Source organism: Orcinus orca, chromosome 6 (assembly GCF_937001465.1).
Source record: "Orcinus orca chromosome 6, mOrcOrc1.1, whole genome shotgun sequence".
Lineage (NCBI taxonomy): Eukaryota > Metazoa > Chordata > Mammalia > Artiodactyla > Delphinidae > Orcinus > Orcinus orca.
In genome coordinates this window covers 108,739,093-108,761,332 of record NC_064564.1, presented here as the reverse complement: position 1 = coordinate 108,761,332, position 22,240 = coordinate 108,739,093, and the positions used below count along the sequence as shown (strand labels likewise).

General features: G+C 37.0%; 2 protein-coding genes across 5 annotated transcripts in view; both read right to left on the bottom strand.

Annotated features, from left to right (window-relative positions):
- Nucleotides 1-22,240, bottom strand: part of RABGAP1 (RAB GTPase activating protein 1) — a 159,455-nt gene that overhangs the window by 58,232 nt on the left and 78,983 nt on the right. The window lies entirely within an intron of this gene.
- On the bottom strand, nucleotides 678-20,413 carry GPR21 (G protein-coupled receptor 21). Its single transcript, XM_004269246.3, has 2 exons — nucleotides 10,202-20,413; nucleotides 678-9,787 (listed from the first exon to the last, which is right to left on the bottom strand). Exon 2 carries the CDS (start codon nucleotides 9,393-9,395, stop codon nucleotides 8,346-8,348), a length of 1,050 nt encoding a protein of 349 aa, XP_004269294.1. The 5' UTR covers nucleotides 9,396-9,787; nucleotides 10,202-20,413; the 3' UTR covers nucleotides 678-8,345.

Below are 22,240 nucleotides of genomic sequence, written 5' to 3'. Positions count from 1 at the left end.
GGAATCTGCCTGCCAATGCAGGGGAAAAGGGTTCGAGCCCTGGTCCAGGAAGATCCCACATGCCGCAGAGCAACTAAGCCCGTGCACCACAACTACTGAGGCTGTGCTCTAGAGCCTGCGTGCCACAACTACTGAGCCCGTGTGCCACAACTACTGAGCCCGCATGCCACAACTACTGAAGCCCACACGCCTAGAGCCTGTGCTCCAAAACAAGAGAAGCCCCTGCTCGCCACTAGAGAAAGCCCGTGCACAGTAACAAAGACCCAATGCAGCCAATAATAAATAAATAAAATTTTAATAAAAAAATCACTTCTTAAGTTTGAATTTATTCCCAATTATCTTCTTGCTTCGTTGTGGTAGAAAGTACAATGCTATTCAGATCTCTGTACTTAGGATGCTTCTACTATCCCATCCCTATTCCAGACCAAGAAGCTTTTAGGTTTTTCTTTATCTCCAGTGTCCTGAAATTTTATGATTTGCCATCACAAAGTCTTTTTATTACACTAAGCTGATTGGTCCTTTTCATTATGGAAACTCATATCCTTCAGTTCCATAAACTTCTCTTGTGATATCTGAGAATTTCTCCATTCTTTTTCTCTATTCTGTTTCTGAAAATCATGTTATTCAGACATTGGGCCTCCTTGATCACGCCTCTAATTGTCTTGCTTTTTACCTCCTTTATTGTCTTTTGTTTCACTATCTGCTCTACCTCAATTTTATCTTCCAACTTTTCTAATTTTTAAAAATGTCTGATTATATTTTTAATCTCAAAAGCTTTCTTGTTCTCTTTTTTTTTTATGGCATCCTTTTTTCCTTAATGGATGCAAAATCTTCTCTGAAAATATTAGTTACAAATACTGGGTTTTTTTTTTGAAGTTTTCTTCTATGACTTGTTTCTGTTCCCTCTGATTTGTTTTGGGCTCTGTGCATTCATAATACATTTTCTCAAGTCTATTCATAAGACTTTCTCTGGTTAACTGTTGATATTAAAAGATAAGGAACAAAAAACTAATTGGAAGCTCTATATGCATGGGTAGGATTCGCTGACTGATGGGCATCAACTTAACGTGACTGGGCAGGGACTGTCGGAACTGAGAGCCCTTAGATACTGGCCCCCAGACTAGACTCCTCTTATCTCCTGCTTAGAAGGTTTAAGGCTAAGAGCATTCTGGGAGTGTAGTGGGAAAGGGAAACTGATTATTTAATAAGCAGACTTTCTCTTGATACTCTTGTTTTCAACAAGGTGTCTCAGTCCCATTCTCAGCTATGCCTGGCATCCAGAACGCCTGTGGTTCAAACTCCAAAGAGTAAGTCTCCCATCTTCTGCTGGGATGCTGAAAAACCACTGGTCTGCTAGGGCTAACTTGGATGGGGATCAAGGTGGTGTACAGTGGAGGAGTGTGGGGGTGGGGGGATGAGTGACGGTATCTAAACGTGCCTTCAATAAACTTTCTAACAATTCTTCAGTTTTCAGCTTCATACTACTCTCTGCCTGAGAGGCATATCAGAAGTCTAATTCCCACATATTTACTGGGTTTACTGGCAGATCCTCTCTGCCCCTCCCCCAAATTCAGCTTTGTCAATTCTGCTGAGTCAGTTACCACTTGTCCACTGGGTTTCCATAACCCCAAATTTTGTTAGCTTCATTCATCTGCCATCAGCTCTGCTCTTCTCTTTGTCCATATGTATTATACTTTTGTCATTCTTTATAGTGGAGTTAACAGAAATAAATATGCATACTAAATCTGCTATATTTAGTAGGAAGTCTGTCACATATTTTCCAAGTATGGGAGTTAGTTGATATATTGACAAAAGTTTCTTAATCTCTCTAAGCCTAAGTTTCCTCACCTGTAAAACAGAGTTATAAAAAAAATTTAAAAACTGCCTGATAGGTTTCCGTGAGAATTATGTGAGGTAAGAATGTAGGCTCTGAAGTCAGAAAGACCTGGGTTTGAATCCCAGATCTTCCACTTATTAACTGTTTGTCTCTGGCAACTCAATCTCAGTTTTCTCATCTTTTTAATGGGGTTAATAATAGTCACTAGCTCATAGAGCATCAGAAGGATTAAACAGGACAAAGTTTATAAAATTCTTCTGAAACATAACAAGCCTCAGTTAACATTTATATCATTGCCCATAATGCTTTCTACACATAAAATTACACACACAAGAACAAACACCTCATATCAGCCTATTTAAGTCTTATTCAGGGCTTGGCTGAGTGAAGGCAAACTCCCACTCCTCTGCAAAAGCAACAAGATATAATAGGAATGGATGATAGATTAGGAAGTAGGAAGTCTGGGTATTATCATAAATGGCTGTGTGGCCACTGGACTGGTTTCCTGACTATAAAAAGAGAGAATCAGACCAAATGATCTCTAAGGTCTTCTACAGCTCAAATGTCCCTCCCTATCTCCTTTGTGGATGATCTGACTTTCAAAAATTTAATGTCTCTAATCTAATTACCTGACTGATACTGTTAATTTTTATAGGTATTTTCATATATCTTGCTTTTCCAACTACACAGTATATATTCACTCCATGAAAACCAAGATGAGTTGCTTCCCCAAACTAACAAAGTAGTAAGGCCACCCTTTGAATACTACATCAGAAAACAATGTTTCATGGTAAAAGTGATATATAAAACCACCAAAAAGAGAGAGAATGAGTTAGCAAGCTTGTAAGACTGTTAAAACACGCAAGGAATTTTACTAAAAGTAACAAAAGAAGTTAATTTAAAGAAATAATATGTCAATTAGAAGGTAGGTTGGTCAGTACTGGAAGCACAGATGATTTCAACTTTTATTAGGATCCCAATGACCAGGTTTTCTGATTTCAGAGATGGAACATCAGGCTCAGTCTTATACCAGTAAATTTTCACATTACAGAACCATATTCTAAGATTCCATCCTCACTAAGCAACATTCTGAATATGGTTTGGCTTCCCATGAAGATCTACCAATAGAGAAAGACTGCTCCCTATTGCCAACAATGATTTCTTATTTTAAACTAATGAAGTGACATTATGATTTTATATACTGGCATAATGAACCCACCCAAGAAACAGACCCATGGTGTGCCAACTGTCCCACCAGTAGGCCTTGGTAAATTCCTCCTGATAAAGTCACTCTGTGAAGCTTTTTGAAAGACAGATCACAGAATTTTTCCATATGAAACATCTGAAAACTATAAAGTTCCATAAGAAAGGAATCATGTGATCCTTCTTTAAATCTCTGAGGCCAGCTAGCTATACTACCTGGCATCTAGTAGAGCTTGCTACATAAGCGCTTCCTGATTGCTTCTTAAACTTTTCCAAAAAGCCAGTCATTGCATAATACAATTTTCCATACCCTATAGCAGTATGATAAGCACTTCACTCTGAATACATGACCAACAGTGTGTTAAGAAAAGAAAGAAAGGGAAGATAGAGCTAGAAAAGTGGTAAAGACTGAAAGAAAAAGCAAAACCAAAGAATTAGAGCCATTTCTTTCACCAAGCTATCCTATTCTATTGCTCCTCTTTCATAGTGACTGATTTTTACAGCCTATCTTATCTGCATCTAGAGCCAAGATCTTACCCATGCTGTGAGAAATTGGCAGTTTGACAGCACTGCCTGAAGTTCCCTGGGCCGAGGCTACACAGTTTCCAGGAGTAAAGTTACCTAGCATATAAAGCACACACATTCCCACAGTAGTCTCTTGGTACTGAAAAGAGATATTTATTATATACAGTCTAGAATGGCTTTGATCAAATGAAAAACTGCTTATGGGCTTTGGACTACCCTTTGAACATCACTGCTCTATAATGACTAGAAGAATAATAGTGACTAGAAGTAATAATTAGAAAGGCTCATTCATTAACTCCGTAAAACTTACTAAAACTTCTGCTCTAAGCCAGGTCCTATGTTAGATTTGGGGGTTAAAGGTATGAAGAGACATTGTCCCTGCCTTTAGAGACTTTGGAAACAAGTAAAGAGAGTAAATGTAACAGTTTTATGTTGAATTTAAAGTTACTGTTATTTTGGGATTGCTAAGTAGCATGGAATAGTCACCTAGCATTGACCTTCAAAGATCTTATGGGGGGGAGCGCCACATTATATGCAGCTTCCTTAGATGTAAAGCTATGGCAGATACAAATAACAGTAATCATTTTTATTTTCAAAGCACTTTACATATTACAAAGTTCTCTTACATCCGTTATCTAATTCAATCCTCAAAGTAACCCTGTGAAGGATGAAAGGATTATTATAAATAGAAGAAATTAAGTGCTTAGAGAAGCGACCAGCCCTTACAAAACGAGTTAATTAGTAACAGAAACCTAGATTCGCAGTTCAAAGTTCATTTTACATATCATGATTCCATTATCATCCAAATTTTGAAGAAAAGCCAAGTGACTCATTTACAGCCATAAGAAATGTCTAGAATATTCCTTGGGTCTGCAAAATACGTTAATAATATGTACATTTAATATAAAATATTTAGTAACCTGAAATGGAAAAATTATGCAAAAATCAACACAAATAATGACTTATGAAGACTTTAAAAAAAGTTTATAGTTCCATGATTCTCCCCCATCCTTAAACTTCCCCAAATTTCCTCATATAGCAAGAAATTCTGGTTTGCCAATAATTTATTTCACAAATCTTTTATGATTCAAAAACACAGTCAGTAAAATTCCTACAAAGCCATCAAAGGCAGATGTTTTAATCAAACCTGCAAAGCTGAGGAAACTCCCAGAAATCACTCTACCATCTGGGAACTTGTAACCCTGTTGCTTCATTTTCAAGTTCAAAGAGGTGAACAGTAAATGCATTTAATAGTACAAAAATTCAAGTTTTCCCAATCCTTAAAATACTGAGACCATTATTCAAGTAAAAAGGGAAAGCCACTATAAAAGGCTCAAAAACATATTTATCCAGCAATAAACCTTAAATAAAACTCTTTCCAAAATGGAATTTAGGGTTAAAGCCAACAGGTCCATGAAAAATTCAAATATCCATTCTGGTGAAAGATAATTCTTTCATTAAAGTGGAGCACTTGTCCTTTTGTAATTGCTTTTCCGCTCTAAGAGGAAAAAAACACACCTTCACTGAAATCATTGTATAAAAACACAACTAATTACAAATATAACAATTACTATAGTCTTATTTTAAAATTTACTGTGAAATAATTTCAACACAGTCACCAAAAGCTTATGCTTCCTCTGATATCAGCCATATACTATATAAAGTTAAATGGGCTGTCTTGTCAAAGCCTAAGGTAACTGACTCTAAAAATATACTTTTTCTCATTCTGAACTAGTCAGATTGGTATTTAAATAAAACGTCATTAAATGTTGCACTAAATATGCAAGGATGAAAAGGTTACTTAAATACAAACTCTCCAAATGCACCACATAGAAACTGCCCCCAGCCACAGAAGATTGTATGATTGCATTCAAACACAACCCTTCTCCCCAGGATACACACACCACAAGAAAACAAAAATTTTAAAGCAGTACAGACAATGAAATATGAGAATAGAATTGATACCTGGAAGAAACGTTAGAGTTTATAAAGTCCAATGACTACAAGATAAACTGGAAAGACATCTGATATTAAGTATCAGCTGGGGAGGAATGCTTTATTTTTCTTTAAAGTTACTATATCTACTTAGTTCCTACTTTAGTTTTAGGCTGAGAGGTTCTAACGTGAAAAAAAAAACCAATAAAAAAAACCCTCTGGCATCTAAATTTGGTACTAGGGCAAAAATATAAAAATCTACTAACAAAAGCTCTTATTAAAAGAGTTGTTGCCTTCCAGTCATTGAAAGCTCAGCTTGATTAGCCATTTCCAGAAAATTAAACAGAGATTTCCTCATTTCCGTAACATTCCCACAAAATCTTTTCCAAAAACTTTTGTTTTCTCTAAAATGGAACCCTACTGCAAGAAAAAATTAAAAGGGCTCAGTACCCCCACGCACACAAAAAATCTACTGATTTAACATCAGTTTTCCATAAAAATTAATCTTCATGAGTCCCATATCTGAACTAAAAATTGACAAGCAAACTGTGCAAATCTGGACAGGTTACATTCTCTGATATATATGAAAAAAAGGGAATTTTGTTTTCTTAGATCTGTGCCACTTAAATAAAGGGGAATTGTATACAGCTTTTTTTCAGAATCTAACAGAAAAGGTTTTCTACTTCAAATGGCAACTTAACAAAGCCACTGCTAACATAACGTGCAATTCCAATATGAGTTCTAAATTTTGAAACAACTTAGAATCAAATTTTCTAATACTAAATATAAAGAGCAAGCAAGCTTTTGGGAAGAACTCAGAATCTGAAGTTTAAATGCTTATATTCATACTTGTTCTCTTAAAATAAAAATGTTTAAGTAGAATACATTTGAGGTTAAAATCAAATCAATCTCTAAAACCTAAAATCATAAGAATGCCATCTTTTATTTTAAAAGGGGGTAGGAGGTTTTCTAATATGATGATGGAAAACCAAAGCATATCTGCCTGTTTTATAAATATCTATGTCCTTCCTTGGACTCAAAAATCCACATTTCCCTTGGTTTTCTTCTATCTTCAATCTCACTGAACACCACTGTCACATTCAGATTACAACATCTAGCCAAAGGCAGAGATCATACAAGTTCCCTGAAGACTTCTAAAACATTAAAACCAGTAGAAGAGCAGAGGAAATACTTTCATGCTTGAAGCTGCTGGGAAATCCTTCTCTCCTTTTAGAAAAATAAACCTCTCACTCTAAACATAATTACTTTTAGGAACAAAACATCACTCTACATACAGATACACAGCACTCTCAATTAATAATTCTACAGATTTTGCTAGTACTTTGGCTTAAAAAAAAAAAAAAAGCCTATTTAGGAAAGGAACAGTATTCCAAGGATTTTTTTTCCCAGAAAGAGAATAGCAATAGAGAGAGAATTAGAATTTCTCCTTCTCTCATTCAAATATGGATTCCTTAACACTAACTGAAAGAATGCTTTTAAAAAGAATTAGTTACTACTTTATTAGATGATACCATTTAATCACAAAGAGACCATCTCAATCAACCCCTCCTATTTTAAAAATGAACTAGCTAAATGTACATTGTATTTTCTGACTCAGTTGCCTAGGACCTTTCTTCCTGATATTCTAGTATTTCAGAAAGTCTCTAGCTAAAAAGAGCAGAGAAGACTAAAGACACTTTTCAATGTATTTTCACCATTATAAAAACGGCAGCCATCAGCCTATCATTTAATTATTTTTCAGCTTATTTAAATGCATTTTGCTGTAAAAGAGAAATCTAACTCAATTCAAATATTCTCAATACACACATACACAAAGGCTTGGGCAAAAATACTACAACACAATCACTTTCAGTATACATATTTGTTTAGGTCTCAGTGAAGCATGGCATAAAATACAGCTTAGTTTTTCTATAAATTATATGATTTGACTGCACTTTTGCTTCATGGTTCAATGCAAAAATTTTATTATTTTTTTAAATTTATTTTTTAAGATTTTTTTTTTGATGTGGACCATTTTTTTTTTTAAGTCTTTACTGAATTTGTTATAATATTGCTTCTCTTTTATGTTTTTTGGTTTCTTGGCAATGAGACATGTGGGATATTAGCTCCTCAACCAGGGACTGAACCCACACCCCCTGCATTGGAAGGCAAAGTCTTAACCACTGAACCGCCAGGGAAGTCCCCCCAAATTTTAAATTAATTTTTAAGTTTTCACATTATTCACTGTATTGAGAATTCTCTCAAGAGACTAAGACATAAAACATTTGACTTTCTGAATGACAGTGTGGAAACCTGCAGGGTAGTTACACTTTGACAGATGTAAAGAAAATTTTAAAACCCTGTTAATTCATCACTGTATTTTAATATTTCCTGTTAAAAGAAATCAATTGTACATGAAGCTCAAACAGCTGGAAAGAACCCAGAAAAGCAACAAGAAAATGATGACTTTTAAAAATGCTGACGCTTTTCACACCCAGGTTCAGTCATGCCAGCTGGAGAGAGGTGTTAGATATGGCTTTATTCATTTTAAGTCTGAGAATTAAATACAGTCATTTCCATGACATTATGGAAATAGGAACGAAGAGCAATTTATCTTCGTGGTCCTGATTCTTCTCATTCGAAAGCATTAAAAAAAATCATTTCTGCAAACTTAAAAGGTATTTTGGATGGATCATTTGTTAACTATTGCTTAGAGTCAAACTATTTTGTCCCATATTTCCCAGTGAACTAGAAATACAAAAAGATAAAAAGGAAACACACACACACACACACACACACACACACACACACACACACACCACAGTGACCCAATATCTGAACCACTTCAGACATGAAATCCATTAAGGGGGCCTTTGCTCCTAACTGTGTAAGGGTCCTTAGCTATCATCTGACTCGCACAAGAAGTACACATGGCCCCTGAGAGGCGCTTTAGTCCCCTTTGGAAGACACTGTTGGAAAGACTATAAATGACACAGTTGCAGAAACTATTACTAATAGCAAGCCAGGTAGTCAAGAAGGATGCGAAGCGGTTGCTGTGGCCAGTGGAGCTCTCCAGTAAGAAGTAGATGATGTATGGCAACCAGAGGATGTAAAATACACTAGTAATTCGGAACAGGACCATGGCATAGCGCTTGTCAGGACAGGCCTGCACCTCCCCAGTCTCCCCACTCTGGCTGCTGAAGCGGGCTTGCCTTTCGCTGATTTCCTTTGTGTGCTGTTGGCAGATGCGGAAGATGTTGAAATAGGTGAAGCACACAATGAGGGCTGCTGGGGCATATAACATCATCACGATGAACAGGGTGAAGTAGGGGTCGGTGTGCCAGGACTCCGCACACCACTGAAACACATCTCCATGATATCCAGGTTTGCCCCAGTGGAAAAAGGAAGGCAGGAAGACCAGGGTGGAGTATAGCCAAATCAGGAAAATACACAGACGCAGTCTCCAGGGCGTAACCAGGGTATTATAGGTTAGAGGCTTAGTGATGGCAATATATCTATCGATGCTGATACAGGCCAGAGAGGCCATGGAGACACTCTTCAGAACTGATACTACAAAACCAAATACCTGGCAAGTCAAGGACTCCTCTACTGGAAGCGGGTAGTGGAGGAGTGATAAAGAAGGGACCAGGCAGCTTACCCCAACCAAGAGGTCAGCATATGCCATAGTCTGGATAAAATAACTTGTAGTATGGTGGTTCAACAAAGGTGCACAATGAAATACAAAAATCACAATAATGTTGCCAGAAATAATCAACACAGTTAGAAAGACAATAATTAATACTTCCAAAAGGCAAAAATTGACAGTTTCCAAATAGCCAAATGCCAAGAGGCAAAAAGGGTGGCTGCTCTGATTACCATCCAAGGTAGAGTTCATCTTGAGCTCAGGAGTGATCTCTCACTTCATGCTGCCGCTTGGCTGCTGCCAACAGTTCAAAGGAGCAGCTGCTGTCATTGCGGTCAGCTCTGTGTGTCTGTAATAATGCCCGAGGAGCCTTAGTCCCCAAGCTCCCGATGCTGCTGCTCTGATGCATTGCCTGCAGTGCAATTCCCCTTTAAATCCTTCTTGGAATAGGGAGAACCAGCAGCAGTTGTCTGGCCAGTCCGAGATGCGGCCATAGTACCAGGTTTACCATACACATAGCACCAGGGGAGTAAGGCAAACTCTGTACAATGTCTTCAGGCCAATGAGGGTACGGGGTAGGGGCAGAAGGGAAGGGAGGAAGATTAGGACTTCAGCAGGAGTTGTAATGAGTCTCCTCTGAACAGCTGATAGAAGAAAAGGAAAGAGCGTTTTACATTTTGCATCCAATGCCCTAATCAAGAACCTGGCTAGCTCGAGCTGGTATCACCCCTCCCACTCTATCCCACCCCACCCAGTACAACTATTCACGGCTACCCTCAGTAGCACCCCACATAATTGGTCCTTACTCTACAGAGGAGGCGCAGCAACAGCAAGCTTTCATGATCAACATAAAATCAATCGCAAGTCAGATCAATCTAACCCCATTTCCTTTCATTTGAGCTTTTCGGGGAAGAAGAGGAATCTGCTTATAGAATTTAATTACCATGAATAAAATTAGCCAAGATAACTTATTTTCTTCATTGATTCCAATGTAATATTTTGCCTCTTAGAAAAATTTCAACAGCATTGATCTGTCTAGCTCAATTTCAGAGTATTACCTGTAACTCAGCATGCTGCGATCCAAACAAAAGCCACAGAACACCTTAACAGAAAGCCTTGCAAAGCAGGAATGTGCCTCAGCCCCGTTTACTGCAGAAATGAGACACAGAGGGAGGGGATAAAGGAGTAGGAGGGGACATAGGGAGAAGAGGGGCTTGGGAAAAGGAAGAGGCGGGGGAGGGGAAAGAAAACGCCTGTGTGCGCACACACTCCGGCATCTTTAGCAGCTCATTAGAATTCATTGCCAGAGAGGTGCTCCCTGATTTCCAGACTGCACAGTGGGGGAATAACTTAATATGCCTGCAGGGCAGTGTTTGCAGGCTGTTTCCTCGTCTGTCTGGAATCCCCCTCTTAGTAGATGAAGCAGAATTTAGACTGCTAGTAAGGAGAAGAGGTAGTAAGCAGGACAGACAGCAAGCCAGGAATTAGATTGAAACACACTGCCAGAGGGGTAATGGTGAGAGGAAATTCCTACTTTCTTGTAGCATTTCCCATAGAACAAAGAGCAATGTTAAAGAATGAAAGTGTGTTAACAGTGCGTGACAACTGAGGAATCACAATTCAGCACAAGAAGTTCTAGCTAGAAGGCTACATATTTAGCATTAATTTTCTCTCATGATTCACTAAATATGGATCTATTTTAAGAAACGTGACCAAAACAACAAACAAAAATTAGGTTTTCAAGAGAAAAAATAAAGAAAATCCCATCTACTCTGAATATTGCAGAAACAGCACACACAAAGAGGAATTACATTGTTCCTGTATTTGACACTATCCTATCGTTTTGAGATGCCATTACTTGCTTCTAGTTTGCTGAGAAGTGGTACACAAATATACAAACAAAAGATGGACAAGAAAATGCACCCACTTCCACCCAGGTTTGAAAATTGCAGGAAGTTTCATGGTACAAACTAGCTTTGTATCTTAGAATATACAATCTTGTTTGTGCTTACTTAACACAAGGCAAATTGGGATTTTATTGTGGCTCTTCAGGTGATGTCATAAGTGATGACAATTTTCAGCTAATTGGGAGTGTCAAATTATGACAATTTTTAGTTAATTAGAAATGTGTATTTTTATTGTCTTTTCCTCCAGGTATCTTTGGTCTCTCAATTCATCCTTCTAAGTAAAGTTTCACATAACTCAGTAGAGTAAAATAAAATAAACAAATGTTGACATTTGTAAACATTCCAGAAGGTCTGCACACCTGGATGGAGATATATGTTATGTGATCCAACTTTCATTTTTCATCTGTTTCACATACATGCTTTCTCATTGCAGGCAATGGTCACTCAATTACATTTTAAGATCTGAAGCGCTGTGCTTACTACACGAAGGCAAGGAACTCAAAAAACCTACTGAGCATAAGCTTGATAGCTGTAATTGACAGGTCTTATTGGAAAAGATGGCAAAGTGTGGCACAGCAAAAAGACCCATGGCACTGAACACCCATCTGGCTCAAATCCTTGCTTCCTTGCTCTAATATTACTTAGCCTCTCTTAGCCTCAGTTTCATCATCTGTAAAATGAGGATCACACTCCCTATTTCATGACGTTGGTGAGAAATAAAGCAGATAGTGTATACAAAAGGCTTACCAATACTTAGTACACAGGGGGTATATAACTTTACTTTCTTCTCACACAACCTCAAACAACCTTCCTAAATAGTCTGTGTTTTCCCACCAGTCCTACTGCATTGCTTGAGGCTGGGGCTCTTCTGAATCCTAAGGTGCCCTCTCTTATTGTGACTGCCCAGTTCTAAGGGCAATGACAGTTATTTCGACACTTTGCTGCCCTGCCTTCCTCAAATACATTGAGGCTATACATATGTAAGGCAAGAAGGAAAGATGGTATGGCACTAATTATTCCCACTAGACAAATAATTTCTCTGCCTATGTCTCAAAACTTGACTTCACTCCTGAGTTCCCTTTCCTTCTACAATTTGCCTGCTAGTCACACATCTACCTGGATGTCATATAGAGACTTCAACCACAGCATAACCAAAATTAAATACATTTTTTCCCACCAAATAAGACTCTTTTACTTTTTTCCTCACATTTTCCCGGGCACTCAGGTATGAACTCAGAAATCATCTTGACCACTCTCTCCCTTAATATACCATTCTTAGTTACCACATCTTATGAATCTATTTCTATAATGGCTCTCAAATTCATTTCCTCCTTTTAGTTTTTAATACTTTAGGCTATCATTAAATACTGTCTGGACTTCTAGTCTTGTTCCTTTTTCTAATCTATTCATTTCTGCCTTGTTAAAATATCCAATAGCACATGCTTCATTATTGTTATTATGAACTCCATTATTCAAGAAGACTCAATGGCTCCTATTGCCTTTCCAGTCTGATCTCACTATACCGAAACCCCCAAATACCTTGCCCTCCAGCCAAACCAGGTTACTCAGTATTCTATATATTTGACATAGACTTTATTTTTGAACTTCCATGTTTTGACTGCTTAATAAATACTGAATTAAAAAAAGAATGATTCCTGAGAGTTGTATTTCAATAAATGGAAAAACCATTCACCAAAGTCAAGAGTCCAGGCTTTTTTAACTACTTGTAAATTTGGGCATGTAACTTATTCTTATTCCATCTCAGGTTTCTCATGTATGAAACTAGACAGTTACAATGATAAAAACAGGTAATATATTAACTGATAATTTTAAAGAATTTAAAATGTTATAAAAATGCAACGAAAACCACAAACTGTTACAATACCATTAGTACAATAGTAGTTCTTTCCGTTTTGTTTCTATTTTAGTAAAAGCACTCTAGGAGCTATAATCAAAATATTCATACTAGGAATTAAAGAAAATAATCAGTCAAAAGTTAAATGTTTTGTTTTGGATTAAAGGAAACCATTTTCTCCAGAGGAGACAAATTACTAATGACAAGGGGGAGCAATAAATCTATGTCCTCATAAAAATCTATACATACATTTACCTTTAAAAATAATGCAGTCACATGATTTTTTTTAATAAAAGAGTATTTCTGTATATATGACTGGAAGAAAATGCATTAAAAATCAATTCTACTTTTCACTGGATAGTGGGATTACAAGTGATTTTTAATTTCTTCTTTATGGTTTTCTATGTTTTGTGAATTTGCTAATTTCTATGTGCTATTTTTTACAATCAGGTTAAAAAAAAAAAAGCCAAAGTAATATATAACATGTCCCTTTTGGTAAAGCTAACAAAAAACCTGGCCATATGATGCCCTCCCAGAGCCACACTGAATAGATGATGCCAGGTTAAGTCACCTACTTCATGGGGCTCAGCTCCACTCGTCCTTATGCCATCACTGCAACATTCCTTCAGATGGCCTTGGTACTCAATTTAATTCAAAATAGACACCTACAGCTCCAGTTAAAAATTTTTACAGAATGAGAATATAACTAGATGAACCATGTGAAATTGTTAATATTTAACCATTTCATTTCTGGTTAAATATTTTCTGATCTACAAAAATGGAAACTTCTATATGGCTCAACCTAACACTAAAAAATTAAAATAACCAAATCACAGAACTAAAAATGAAAAATGGCAAAAAGAGAAAGGAAACACCAAACGAAAAAGAGAAAAGATTGTTCAAATTACATTTATTCTTCTCCCAGCCTCCTCAGCAGTTTATCTATTATAGATGGAAAAGGATCAATCTCAGTGCTTCAAATTCGTAAGATTCACTTCTGGGTATTATCTATCACTTATTATTTAGTAAAAATGAGCTTTAAATGTTGATTTATTTAATTATTTTAGTTCAGCTGATGTGGGTGTATTTATATCGATGTCATTCCAAACCCAATTTAATTCCCCTCCCTCTCCCTCATCTCGCACATTCATTCAATCACCAAGTGCCAAGGATTCTTTCTACCTGTGAAATTTCTCTCAAGAAGTTACCTCTTTCTCTATCCCTTCTGCCACTGAAACAAACCAAGTGACAATTATCTCTTGCATGAATTGCTAACAGGTTTTGCTGCAATTTATCTTATTCCATTCTAACTCAATAATACAAATAATAACAATAACAAACCAAGTAACAATTATCTCTTGCCTGAATTACTAGGTTTTGCTGCAATTAATCTTACTCCGTTCTAACTCAATGATAATATAAATAATAACAATAACTAAGTGGTTAATTTATACTTACCAGGGGCTATGAATTGTACTAAGTGTTTTCATGCACTATCTAAGCTATTCTAACTACTCTACAAATAAGATACTATTATTATCCCATTTTACATATAGGAAACAAAAGGTTTAATTGTAAATTGCCCAATGTCAATGGCCTGAATACAAAACTAGGATTTGAATCAAGATAATCTACCTTTAGATGGACACACTAAATCACTTTGCATACTGCCTTCCAAACCTGAATATATGATTTGCCTACTTAAAATGACTTCCTATTGCCTGAGATATTAAATATGCCTTATTTAAGCTTTCTAAGATCTGGCTCCTACCTACCTTCTCTGACTTTACCAACTTTCACACTCTGAAACTGCCAAGCTCTTTATCACCCTTGAGAACATGCTTTTCCCCTTGACTTTTAACATCACACATGCCATGCACACATGCCCCCCTCTCCTACCACCACAATCCCCCTCCCCGGATAATTCTGAACAAGAGAACTTTTTGAACCCTTAGATGAGAAGTCCTTGTCATTTGCTGCACAACAATATGTATCTTCTTTTCTATAACCCTCATGCAACTTTATTCCAAATGGTTAGTTAATTGCCTGTTTCCCTCATTAGACTGTAGATTCCCCCAAACCAGAGAACAGGTGTATTTTATTCATGGGCATAACCATAAGACCTTAACACACGGCCGGCACAAAGCAGGCTTTCAAAGGTATTTCTGATTGACTAAACAACAAATGCCTAATAAAACAACAGGCATTTGTTTTTGGATGGGAAGACCTTTCAAGTAAAATCCTAGTATGGTAACAGTTTAATTCACCCATAATTATTAGGTTGATGCATGTGAAATTGCCTATTTGTAAATCAAACACTGTCAGATACCAGCAAATTTAATATGACCAAACCTAATTATGTTTTTATAGTCTTATAATTCAGAAAGAACTTGAAAACTGCCTGGACAGGTATGACTTACAGAAACTCATCAGAGGGTACATGAATTTACAAAGATGGGATATAGGGACTTAAAAATTATTTTCACAAATAACAATTTAAAGGAACAGTATCTCAGTCCATTAGAAATACTATAACAAAAATACCATAGACTGAATTGCCTATAAACAATAAATTTATTTCTCATAGTCCCAGAGACTGGGAAGCCCAAGATCAAGGTGTTGGCAATTTGGTGTCTGGTGAGAATCCACAGTCATCTTACACTGTGTCCTCACATGGCAGAAGGGGCAAGGGAGCTTTCTATGATCTTTTTTTATAAGGATACTAAACCCATTCATGAGGGCTCTACCCCCTTGAGAGGCCCCTTGAATCTTGAATCTCCTCTCAAAGGCCCCACCTCCAAACACCATCACATTGTTGGGGGTGGGGGTGGTGTTAGGGTTTCAACATATGAATTTTGGGGAGCCAAGAACATTCAGTCTATAGCTGACCTACTATGGCAACTGCTATAGTGGAGCAGACAATAAAGTTCTGAAAGTCCACTGGCAATTGTTTTCTTACAGAATCAGACAGCAAGAGTACTGAGTTGTGAAACAGTAGAATCACAGGCTATTTTGGGGGCAGGACTCAAACATTCCATTTAATTTTTCCAGAATGTTAAAGCTTAAAGGAAACTTAAAGGAAGCTCAACCATTTACTTCAGCAACCTCATTTCAGCAGAGAAAAGGAAATAGTCAGAACCTCATCTGAGTTCATGTAAGCCAGTGGCAGAGTTGAAACTAGTACCCAGACACTTCCTAACTTCATGGCCAGTGATCTTTTTGCTAACTTGATCCCCTTTTTGTTTAGTATCCACAGGAGGTTCTTATGATTAAATATTATTGAATCCTTGACTATTACCAAATCAACCAGGAAGAGATTTTTAATTAAAACGAAGTTATAATTAGATATTTAAATTATTTTTCCAGACTGGTAAAATGTGGCTGGGCCTCCAGGGCTTCCCTTGGACAATCAGAAATGTAAATATCGATTATGTGGCTCTGGATAAAAACTTGAAATTCATGGCAAAAGACTGTTACCACTGAGGTTTGCCACTAAAATCACTAGCGAAAACAATGCAAATAGGTTTCAGAAAACACAAGGCTGACTGGATGGAAGGAAAGAGAAACATCAGAACACGCTGCTATTTCATTATTCTTTTATTTATTAAAAGAATCTGTTAAGGAAGCCATTCTGATGTAAATTTTTGGTACTAAGCAAAATAAATAGTCACTGATATAAAAGGTGAAAAATAACCAAAAGAAAGAAGGACCAGAGGATGATTCTGGAAGCTGGAGACCAGAAAGCACCCTCTTTTCCCTCCATTCTCAACTCCAATTTACTTGATTTACCAGACCCAAATAGCTATAGGTCTTACAGCTGGGAGTAAGAGAGCCCGTAAGAGTCCCTGTGGATTACTTAGGGCTTCTTTCCCCTGTGCCTGACAAGTTCTAACTAGAGACTAGGGTTGAGGAACCCTCTGTCAAAGACCAGAAAGAACAGAAAACTAAAAATCCAGGAGTATTTGGTCTGCAGAAATTTATTCCATGAAGCCAAGGGTAGTTCAATATCAAGAAGCCTATCATATGTTGATAACGTATCTACTCCAAGAACAAGTTAAAGAAAATCATATTCACTATTAAGTGCTGAAAAAGTCCTTCATAAAATTTCAGTAGACATTCCTAATAAAAAAAATCAAAGCCTGAGATAGAATAAAATCACTTAAATAAAATAAAAAGTATTACCAAAAAACCCCCACAACTGAATAGCATGCTTTCCAGAAGTCTGAATCACTAAGACCATTTTAATTAAAATCAGGAACTCAATAGGGATGCTATCACCACCATCATTAAACACTGTCTTAAAGCTTCTATCAAATATAAAAACAAGAAAATTTAGTAGCCTGCATAAACAGTGAAAAAAGAAGTGAAACTGTTTTTGCTGCTATTATCATATACCAGAAAATCTTAAAAGATGCTAGTATAAAATTAGGAGGATTAATCAAAATATCAAGAGGTAGATGGATAGAGAATTAGAAAAAATTAATGTCTATTCTCTGTTGTAGCAATTAGCTACTTAGAAATGGAAATCAGAAAAAAAATATTCCATTTGCTATAGCGACAACACTCTAAGATAATTCTTAGGAATAAATTTAACAAAAGAGGAACAAGACATATATGAAGGCAACTCTGAAGTCTTCAACAGACATAAGACCTTGACAAGTGGAAAGGCATACCATATTCTCAGATGTAAAGACATTATAACAATGTATCTTATAACCTAAATTAATATGTGAATTAAATGTAATTCAAACTAGAATCCTTATATAACTTTTCAGGATAATGGTGAGACTGGAGAAAATGACTTTAAAGTTTATATGGAAGATTAAATATGCAAAAATAGATAAGAAAAATATGAAACAGGAAACAGTGAAAAAAAGACTTGCTTTACTGGATATTAGAACATAACTCAGAGCCTCTTTAACCAAAACAGTATTGGTATAGGAATACACAAAAATAAATAAATAGAACAAGCTAGAAATCAATCCCAGCATATATGAGAATTTAAGATATAACAAACGTGGCAGTTCTACTCAGTAGGAAAATAGAAGTAGCACAACTGGTTATCCATCTGGGAGAAAGTAAAATTGGACTGCTATCATATGCCATGTACAAAAATAAATTCCAGATGGATTAAAGACATAAAAATATAACACGTACAATAAAAATCACAAGGAAACGTTGGAAAGTATATTTACAAAATCTAGAGGTAGGAGAGATCTTAACCAAGATGCAATTTTCTACATAAAAATTGAAAGTGTTTCGTATGGCATGAAACCATAAAGTTAATATAAATCTAAAATTCTAGAAAGATATTTATAATGAAGCTACAAAGAATATAATTATATAAGGTACTTAGAAACTGACATCTTAAAGTTAATAGAAAAATATACAAAGAATATAAAGAGATGGAAGAGCAAATCGCTCAAATTTATTTGTGGTCAGGGAACTGCAAACTAAAGACATACTGGCATCACTTACATCCACTGACAGCAAAACTTACACTGATAACTAATACTGTTTGGGATATGTGTTAATAGGTACGTTCCTACATTGCTGGTGGAACTGTGAACTGTCATATATGGCCTTTCACAGAGGCAATCTGGACATAAGTAAATTAAATACAAAAATTAAATAACAAGTTTAAAAAACATATTACCCTTTGATCCAACAATCACACTACTGAGACTATTCAATAAAAGTCAAAGATTTAGAACATGTGTAAGATTGTTTAGTAAACACTATTTAGAGGCTAAAAACTTGAAACAAAATAAATGCCTACCAATAGAAGAATAACTGAATAAAAGATTGCACTGTCTTAGTGTGCCTGGGTTTCTATAACAAAACACCACAGACTGGATGGCTTATAAACAGCAGAATTTTATTGCTCACAATTCTGGAGGCTAGTAGTCTAAGATCAGAGTGCCACACAGCTGGGCTCTGGTGAAGGCCCTCTTCTGGGCTACACACTGCCGACTTCTAGTTGTATCCTCACATGGTGGAAGGTGGGGAGGATCTTTCCCGAGACTCTTTTATAATGATGCTAACCCAAGCATGAGGGTTCTGCCCTCATGGCCTAATCACCTCCCTATCACCTTGGTATAGTGGTTAGGTTTCAACATGAAATTTAAGGGACACAGTCAGACCATAGCACCTGTTATCATATACACAAGAGGGCTTCCCTGGTGGCGCAGTGGTTGAGAGTCCACCTGCTGATGCAGGGGAAGTGGGTTCGTGCCCCGGTCCGGGAAGATCCCACATGCCGCGGAGCAGCTGGGCCCCTGAGCCATGGCCGCTGAGCCTGCGCATCTGGAGCCTGTGCTCCGCAACGGGAGAGGCCACAACAGTGAGAGGCCCACGTACCGCAAAAAACAAAAACAAAACAAAAAACAACACAAGAATGTTCACAGCAGCTTTATAAAAGCTAAAACAGGGAGAAATAAAAAAAGCCACAAACATCTATAATAGCAGAACAGATTTTTTTAAAGTGTGATTTAAATATTCATACAATGGAATATTCTCAGCAATTAAAAAAACGAAAACAAATATAAAACAAACTACTGATACACTCCCAAAATGGATGACCAAAAGAAGTCAAATACAAATGAATACATGCTGCATGACTGTATGATTGTTTGTAAATAAAGTTCAAGAACAATCAAAACTAATCTAGGGAAAGATTACAGTAAGTCCCCTACATATGACGAGTTCTGTTCCGAGAGCGCTTTTGTAAGTCCAGTCTGTTCCCAAGTCCAACAAAGTTAGCCTAGGTACCCAACTAAAACAACTGGCTATACAGTACTGTGCTGTAATAGGTTTATAATACTTTTCACACAAACAATACATAAAAAAACAAATAAAAACAAAAAATAAAACATTTTAAACCTTATAGTACAGTACCTTGAAAAGTACAGTAGTATCAGCTACATCACCACTGCTTTCATGCTGGCTTCTGGACATCCTGGGCTTGAAATAAAGATTCTGTACTACTGTACTCTATACAGTACTGTACAGTAAAGAACACAAAAGCACAACCACTTGTACATGATGCACCATGTGACAATGTACACCAGATACGTGAACTAACTTACATGATTGGACATGCAAACGTGTTTGCATCTTTGAAAGTTCGCAACTTGAAGGTTCGTATGTAGGGGACTTACTGTATTGGTTTTTCAGGGGTGGTGTAGCGAGTGGTTATGACTAGAAAGGGACAATAATAACTTTTTGGGGTGATGGATATATTCTTCCTTTTGGTAATGATCAGAGCAGTATATTCATATGTAATGGAGCCGTACACTTTAAAGTTGTGTATTTTAGCCTATGTAAATTACAGCTTGCTGTAAAAAAAAAATTTAAAGTAGTTTCTCCCCTCAAAAAAATTCAGAGCAAATTTTTAAAATGTCAATTATAATAATAACTACCAGGTTACTATTCGAGAAACAGATATCACCATTTTCATGGAACCAGAAAAACAGAGTACTTCATGTCTTCTTTTTTTTTTTTGCAGTACACTGTTGTGGTCTCTCCTGCTACAGAGCACAGGCTCTGGATGCGCAGGCTCAGTGGCCATGGCTCACGGGCCCAGCCGCTCCGCGGCATGTGGGATCTTCCCGGACCGGGGCACAAACCCGCATCCCCTGCATCGGCAGGCGGACTCCCAACCACTGCGCCACCAGGGAAGCCCAAATACTTCATGTCTTTAAATTATCTCTATGAGTAGCCACACCAAAAATATTTAAGAAATAATTTTTGGCCAAACATTTCAAAGGACTTCAAAATGTTATAATTACATATCCAAAATAGGATTTGCCAATAAAAGAAAAAAATCAACTAAGTGTACTTTTGCTAGCCATACATGTTGCATAACCTTGTTCTTCCATGTCTCTAATGGTACTATGAGTACAACGCTCTGCCATTCTTCCATGCCTGGGGAGGTCTTTTCTGGAACCCATCTTAAACATCATATTCCTGATAAAGACTCTCCTATTCCCCCAGGCTGAATTAATCACTCCTTTTGATGGTTCCCACTGTGCTTTTCCAGACTATCACATGATTTATGTTAATTGCTTTTGTGTTTGACCTCCTAGCTCCAGCACTGTGGTTGTAATAGGCACTCAATATAGCTGGTTAAACAATAACATCAACATAATGAAGGGAAACAGAATATTAGTTCCTGAAGGAAAATACATCTGTCTGGAAACAAGATGATGAATAGAAACACTAATATTTTGAGCAAATAAAAGTCATTTTTCTCCACTTAGAGGGTGGGATAGGGAGGGTGGGAGGGAGATGCAAGAAGGAGGAGATATGGGGATATATGTATATGTACAGCTGATTCACTTTGTTATAAAGCAGAAACTAACACACCATTGTAAAGCAATTATACTCTAATAAAGGTGTTAAAAAAAAAGTCATATTTCTGCTGAGGAAAGATCTGATTTCATGTTCAAATGTTGTCCTTACCTATAAGGTTTTTTTTTTAATTATAGTTTTATAGAGATACTATTCACCTCATAACGTTTTAATATATTTTTAAAAGAAGTCCCACCTTTTGTCACATTGAAAATTTTTCATATATTACTGGGGGTTCTGAGAAATTCATTCATAATTCAGGTTTGGGATTTGCATATCATTGGAGAAACTGCTTCCTAAAGATAAAAACTTGAAGAATTTTAGAAAACAAAAACAAAACTTATAACCAGTACCATGGGTCCTGCAAAAGGCACAAAGCACAGCCTGACCTTGCAAAAAATTAGTTTAAATTCTTATATACTTGTACAAGGAAAAATTTCGTTGCTTCACTTGCAAAACCTTGAGCAATTCATGAACTTGAGAAGGGGATACTATAAAAAATAGAATTCTTCACTTTAGAGGAATGAACTAAAAGGGAATATGGTTTACGATAAAAGAACCATGTTCTTCCAATTGTAAAAACTAGGACTAGGCCTTATCTACAAAGAGCACATTTCTTTGAAGTGTGAAAAGGATTAAAATAAACAAAGGGGGCTTCCCTGGTGGCGCAGTTGTTGAGAGTCCGCCTGCCGATGCAGGGGACACAGGTTCGTGCCCCAGTCTGGGAAGATCCCACATGCCGCGGAGCAGCTGGGCCCGTGAGCCATGGCCGCTGGGCCTGCGCGTCTGGAGCCTGTGCTCCACAACGTGAGAGGCCCGCGTACTGCAAAAATATAAATAAAGAAATAAAGAAAATAAAGAAAGGAGGGCTTCCCTGGTGGTGCAGTGGTTGAGAGTCCGCCTGCCGATGCAGGGGACGCGGGTAATGCCCCAGTCCGGGAAGATCCCACATGCCGCGGAGCGGCTGGGCCTGTGAGCCATGG

What these genes read in the sequence shown, in the direction of transcription:
- GPR21 (XM_004269246.3), bottom strand. Translation starts at nt 9,395, where the DNA reads ATGAACTCTACCTTGGATGGTAATCAGAGCAGCCACCCTTTTTGCCTC.